General features: G+C 42.3%; 1 protein-coding gene across 1 annotated transcript in view; it reads left to right on the plus strand.

Annotated features, from left to right (window-relative positions):
• The window catches only part of LOC124596195, a 52393-nt gene extending 47678 nt beyond the window's left edge, over positions 1-4715 (plus strand). Inside the window, exon 5 of the mRNA XM_047135239.1 lies at positions 3474-4715. Within this exon, the coding sequence (XP_046991195.1) occupies positions 3474-3698 (225 nt within the window). The 3' untranslated portion in view covers positions 3699-4715. The remainder of the gene's footprint in view (positions 1-3473) is intronic.
• Positions 4716-6000: the final 1285 nt, after the last annotated feature.

The raw sequence follows: 6000 nt of genomic DNA on the forward strand, positions 1-6000 counted from the left end.
TCGTAAGCCACTCCTGAATATCATTCACCATGCAACTGCAGATGACTGTTGAGAATAAATTCCTAGTAATATTTCTGTCCTGATCTGAAAAGGCTCAGAAAATCATTGTTGGAATTTCCCTCTGTACCTTTCTGTGGTTAAAATTACCTTTATTACTGCTTTTTTTATCGACTCCCAATTCTGTACGAAGTAAGGGTAATACTACAGGAAGTAACAACTGTTTGCTCTTATTAAATTAAAGAGATACATTATTTTATTGATATAAAACATATCGGTTACAAAATTGAACTTTAATTTATTTCGCTGCGTAACCATCTCTGATACTTAAGCATGTGTCACGTATGTCCAAGAGCTTTACAATTCTAGTGTCATAGTCAGCTGTCGGCGGCTATCCATTAAGCCAGATGGTCATTGCGTTCTTCACCTCGGTATCATTTCCAAAACGTCTCTCATTCATGGATCTTCGTAAGAAGGAGAAAATCGTAGAAGCGGGGTTTTAGCCGTAGGGTTAGTGGTCAACAGTTTTCTTTTCGCATTCATCGAGCTTTGATGTTAAGGACGGGCACTGTCGAGAAGAAGCACAGTACTTCGGGAAGGCATGCCACGCCTACGATTGTTGTTTTCTAAGGGAGTCACAGTGTCGATCTGCGCAGAGAGTAACGCCCTTTGGCATGAAACCCACCCCGAGAAAACCCTTACTATAAAAAGATAATAAATAAAAACAAAAAGAACTTTGGCACGAGTGTTCGTGTTAACCGTGATTGTTCGCATTTTAGTGGTTTTCTGGGTGGTGAGAGTGCACGAAATCTGAGTGATTGTTGCGCTTACCCCGGGGTGAAATGAGACGCCTACGGCTCAACACTAGCAACAATATGATCAAGGAAAGTGTTTTCATTAGCTGAGTTCCCGGGTCGGAGATCGTCTTCATTCGGAGATACTACATTCAACCTCATCGACGCACATGTCGCTGAAGGCCGTCAAATGGAATGACCTGCACCAGGCGGCCGAGAAACTCCGCCAATAATGCCACACGATTATTTCATTTTTTCATCTAGTGATAGAGCGTAAAAAATACCAGTGCTGTAGCCAATATCTGCTTCACATGTTGATCACTCAGTTGCTGGGATCCCAGAGACCACCAGTTTTGATACAGCCAAAATATTCGGAAACAGTTTCACCAACAAAAAGAACTAGAAATATTTTGGTTTGAAAAATGTGTATCTCGTCTAGGTTTATGCGTCTCTCTTGCAGTGTGCAGTTCTACACGTGATTTTTCAATCTTCTGTGACGAATGAATTCATTCTTGAAACTTGCTCATAACCCTTCTGTTCATAACTGCATCACCATACACTGTAGGTGGATGACTTCCAAGAATTCAAAAATGGAGTGCCAACTCACCTCATAGCTTCTGGGAGTTCCTTATACAGATTTAATCGTAAATAATCACATTATTCACGATAACGAACTTTTTTAATTGGCACTCTTGAGATCCGATGCCGAGGAAACTATTTAGCCTTCTACAGAAGCCTTATATCAATCTGGACAGCGGAAATGGGCAATTGGCTGTTGCTTCCAGGGCTACCCTCGTAATAACAATAATTATTAAGTAAGTCAGTGAAGCTGCCCTCGGCCTCAATGTTCGTTTCAACAGCATAGTGTTTTATCGATCATACTGGTATTGCAAGCCTTATTCGTCCGATCTGAGAAGCGACTTACACTATCTGACCAACAATACCTGTCCAACATTATCCCGGCACCCCTAGATAATGTGGAACTGGCCACTAGATTTCAACTAGAGGCGCACCCGCAAGTATAAAAGGAGGCGGGAAGTAATGTATTGTCAGTACATACGCAGAACCAACATAATAGATCGGTGAGGAGAGTTTCGAACGTGGACTGGTCACGACAGTAACAACCCATCAGGCACCTTTAACCCTTCCAGAGCTTCCCAAGTCAACAGTGGGTGATGTGATCGTGAAGCGGAAAGGCGAAGGAACAGCTACAGTGAAACAAGACCAGGCAGACCATAAGTGCTGACGGGCAGGGACCGTCAAGCATTGCGGAGGGCGCTGGTAAAAAAAAAATCGGATAAAACAAGAGGAAGGAATTAGTCATGAGTTCCAAAGTGTTGCCAGCAGTCCAGCTAGAACAAAATTTGCGTAGGGAGTTAAAAAGAACCATGATCTAGCAGCTCCTCATAAGCCAAACATTTCTGTAGACAATGCTAAACGAAGAGCGACGTCTCTTGGTAGTGAATGCCTGGAAACGAGTGATTTGCAGTGATGAATCACGCTACACCCTGCGGCAATCCGACTGAAGAGTCTGGGGAAACGAATGCCTGGAGAACGTACCTTTAATCTTGCTTAACGCCAACAGTGAAGTATGGAGGAGGTAGTGTTACGTTTTGGGGATGTTGTCGTGGTTACGGAGTTCTCATTATTGCGTTTAAGGAAACGCTAAATGTGGAAGGATGTGAACACATTTTATTGCATTGTGTACTGAGTACAGTAGAGAAAGAATTCTGAGACAATGTTTTTCATCAGCATGATAATGTGCCCTATCATACATCATCATATATGGGGCAATGGTTTATGGATAATAACAACATTCCTGGAATGGACTGCCCTGTCCAGTGTCCTGACCTGAACCCAAAAGAACACATTTGGGATGAGTCAGAACGTCGACTTCCCTCCAAACCTCAGTATCCTACATCACTACCTTCCATGGTTTCGGTCGTTAAGGAGATTGGGCAGCTGTTCCCCTACATACGTTCAGACACATCACCGAAAGTGTCCCCAGCATAGTTCAAGCCTTTACAAAGGGTGAGTTAGCTGCCTCTTCCTATAGGTTTTAAGCAACCTGCAAACCTTCAGAAACTACACGCAAAATATTCATATTTTCTAGACTGCGAAGTGCAGAATATTAGTCCTACATAAAAGAAATGAAGAGGATCTTTTTGTATGGAATTTAATGTAGTTAAATTTTATGCTGTGACACGTTTTCGCCGGAGGCTACAGTTTTCGAGTTATTCAAGAAAACTTACAAAAGTGACCTGCAAACGCGTTTTTCTTCAATAACTCGAAAACTGTGGCCTCCAGCGAAAACGTATCACAGCACCAAATTTAAATACATTCAATTCGATACAAAAAGATCGTGTTGATTGTTTCTGTAAGACAAACGGCTTGCACATAGCGAGCGAGAAATATGAGCTTCCCGCGCGCTTTTTGAAGGCGTTGAGGGCTGCATAAAACCGATTGGTAGGGGCAGCTGAATCACTCTGTGTAGGCGTAGGGTAGAGACACCCCATATTAATGTCCACTAATGGTCGTCTGCACACTTTTGACCAGTTGTGTTTTCAAAACTTTATAGAGGGACTTGCTGTTTATGACGGACATAATCGTTGGTGTCATTATAGTGTTTATGACTGCTGGCTGGATACCGCCACGTGCTGACTTGCGCTCTGCTGCCTGCAGGATATGGTCTACTCGCTGACTGGTGCCACGCTGCAGATGGCCGCCGGCAGCAACCTGATCGACAAGGTGCGCAGGATCCACAGCTGGCCGCCGCTGTACTACAACGGCCGTGCCTGCGGACTCGCCTGCGGGTCGCTCGCCGTCATCAACTCTGCCTTCTTCCTGATCGACTTTATCATCCCCTTCTTCGACCTGGATGACGACGAGGACGACTACTACTACTGAGCAGCGGCTGGTCGCTCTCAACTAAACGGCCAGATGCGCGCCGTTTCGGACTCGGCGCCCGTGCGGTTATCGTGGCAAACTGCGAACTCAACTGGAACATCTAGTGTCAAGCTGAAAGTATACAACTGTCAATGATCACCAAGCGAAAATGTGCTTTATTACCCTGCGTCGTTTTGCAGAGCCATTACAGGAACATTTCCTCGAATGGTCCTCTCCACGAACAGGTCTTTCTCGACAAAAAAAAATTGTTATCACACGTGCTTAACTTGTAGCATCGTGAAACGCTTGGTGAATTCCTAAAAGCAGAAATTAAAATCAAAACACTATTTAAATTTCGTGCCGACAGTTAAAGATAACAAGAAAAGCAGTGAAAGCAGAACATAATTTACAACTTACAAGATTTGCGTAGCCATCACAGACAGAACTGTTGATAAAAAATTAACGCAGAGACAGCTCCAAACATGATGGCGTAGGCGCATCCTTCTCGTTGTAGACGAACACACTCGCAGGAAATCAGTTTCACGCATAAGTTTCTAGGCGCAACCAATGCTAACTAAAGCGCATTTCAGTCCAACGACAAATTTCAAGTGTGCGTTGATGTTAGACCACCTTCCGTCTTCTCTGAACGGTTTAATTTACGTGAAGGTGCTGTTTCAAAACACAGGCTGCGAATCACTGTTCTGGCAAGAAAAATCGATTTGTACTTCTCGCCGGTCTTTCAGGCATAACATAAAATAACACCACTCGTTTTACAAACAAGCGCAACAATGGCCGATCAAATATGGTTATCATTTAGCAGAAGAGTACAACAAATTCTGATACTAAATTCCGGGAGTCTTAAAGTGTAGAATTCAACGGTCTACCGTGCTACTCAACACTGCCGATATAATAACGTAAAAAACCTGTTTTTTTTCTCTTCTCGCAGGCCTTTTTACACACCTTTCATTATAACTGGCAAGTGATCTGTTTGAAATGTATTAACGAACTCAGAATATTTGACTAAGAAATTTGCATTGTTATCTGAACAGCTCCAACGTTATTGTTGGTTCTGTAATTACAATTATAAAATTCAAATTAAATAACAGTAATTCACTGATCCTCGTTTGAAGCTTTATTTTATTGGTGGCCTATGACATAACAGTTAACAGAAGATCTATCCATTTATATCGAAAAGTTATAGGTAGAATAAATGACTTTACACTTCATAGAACATTTACGACCAGAACTCATGACGAGCACAGCAAACACTGTAACGTACTTTTCTTGTAGAGTCTCACGGACGTCTGTCTTTGAACGTAACATCGTAGTTGTACTGCATTTTATCAGGGCGGAGAACCCGAACTACCGCCCACTACCTGACAGAAATATTAAGAAAAGCGCGAATCTAACAGCTAATGTTGCTGAAATGTACTGATACTAAGAATACACGCCGAAAACGCGCTAGGCACAGGTACAGTGAAAAGCAGGAGATGACCAACCTTAAAACCCAACAACAGTCCTTCTGAATAATGTTAAGATGTAATAATTCACAGTGTTTATATACTGAAATTTTCGATGTGTATCTATAGCATGCACTTAGTGCTTTTTTTTTATTCCGGAAAACGTCACTGGTGGAAGTTTTCTGAACACGCATACCTTTTCATTACCATCTGTTCCTCTCTCACAAAAAGTCACATGTATGCTGCATTCTTACAGATCACAGCAACATTATATTCACTCGTAGGTGCACTGTTACTAATAAATATAGGCTTTCAGCTTTGAGACAATAACGTGGTAGCTCCTCCTGGTCTTAAAATAGGTTTATCTTTACATGTCATAGCATCAAGAAAACTAGCATTCTGATTACATATACATACTTAATCAGGAGACTACAATACGGTTTGGGTAGAGGACACCTGTTACCTCTCTCATCTGCCTCGTTCCCTTTCCACTCATGGTTGGAGATGTGGATAAAGCAAGTACTGCAGGCCGCCAAATGCATCTTTTCCCTCGAAGTCTATCAAATACGTATATGAATGTGGTGAGTAACTGTATAGTCTCTGACTAGGTCCAAGCAGTAACTTCGTATTAAAATAACATTTAACCCAACGTTCCGTAATGCCCTTCTTGCAAAGTCAGTTTCGAGTTCGTTGAGCTCATCAGTACCTCTAACTAATACAGTTTACCGGGCTATCCACTTGATAGGCGTTCCGGAAAGATTTGCTCTTTTTATTTCAATTCCATTGGCGTTTGGGGTATGCAACTTGCGGCCAGAACAACATTAAATAGATGTGGTACGTCTGATAAAGAAAGAAACGTATGT

This window comes from Schistocerca americana, chromosome 2, assembly GCF_021461395.2.
Source record: "Schistocerca americana isolate TAMUIC-IGC-003095 chromosome 2, iqSchAmer2.1, whole genome shotgun sequence".
In the NCBI taxonomy this organism is placed as follows: Eukaryota; Metazoa; Arthropoda; class Insecta; order Orthoptera; family Acrididae; genus Schistocerca; species Schistocerca americana.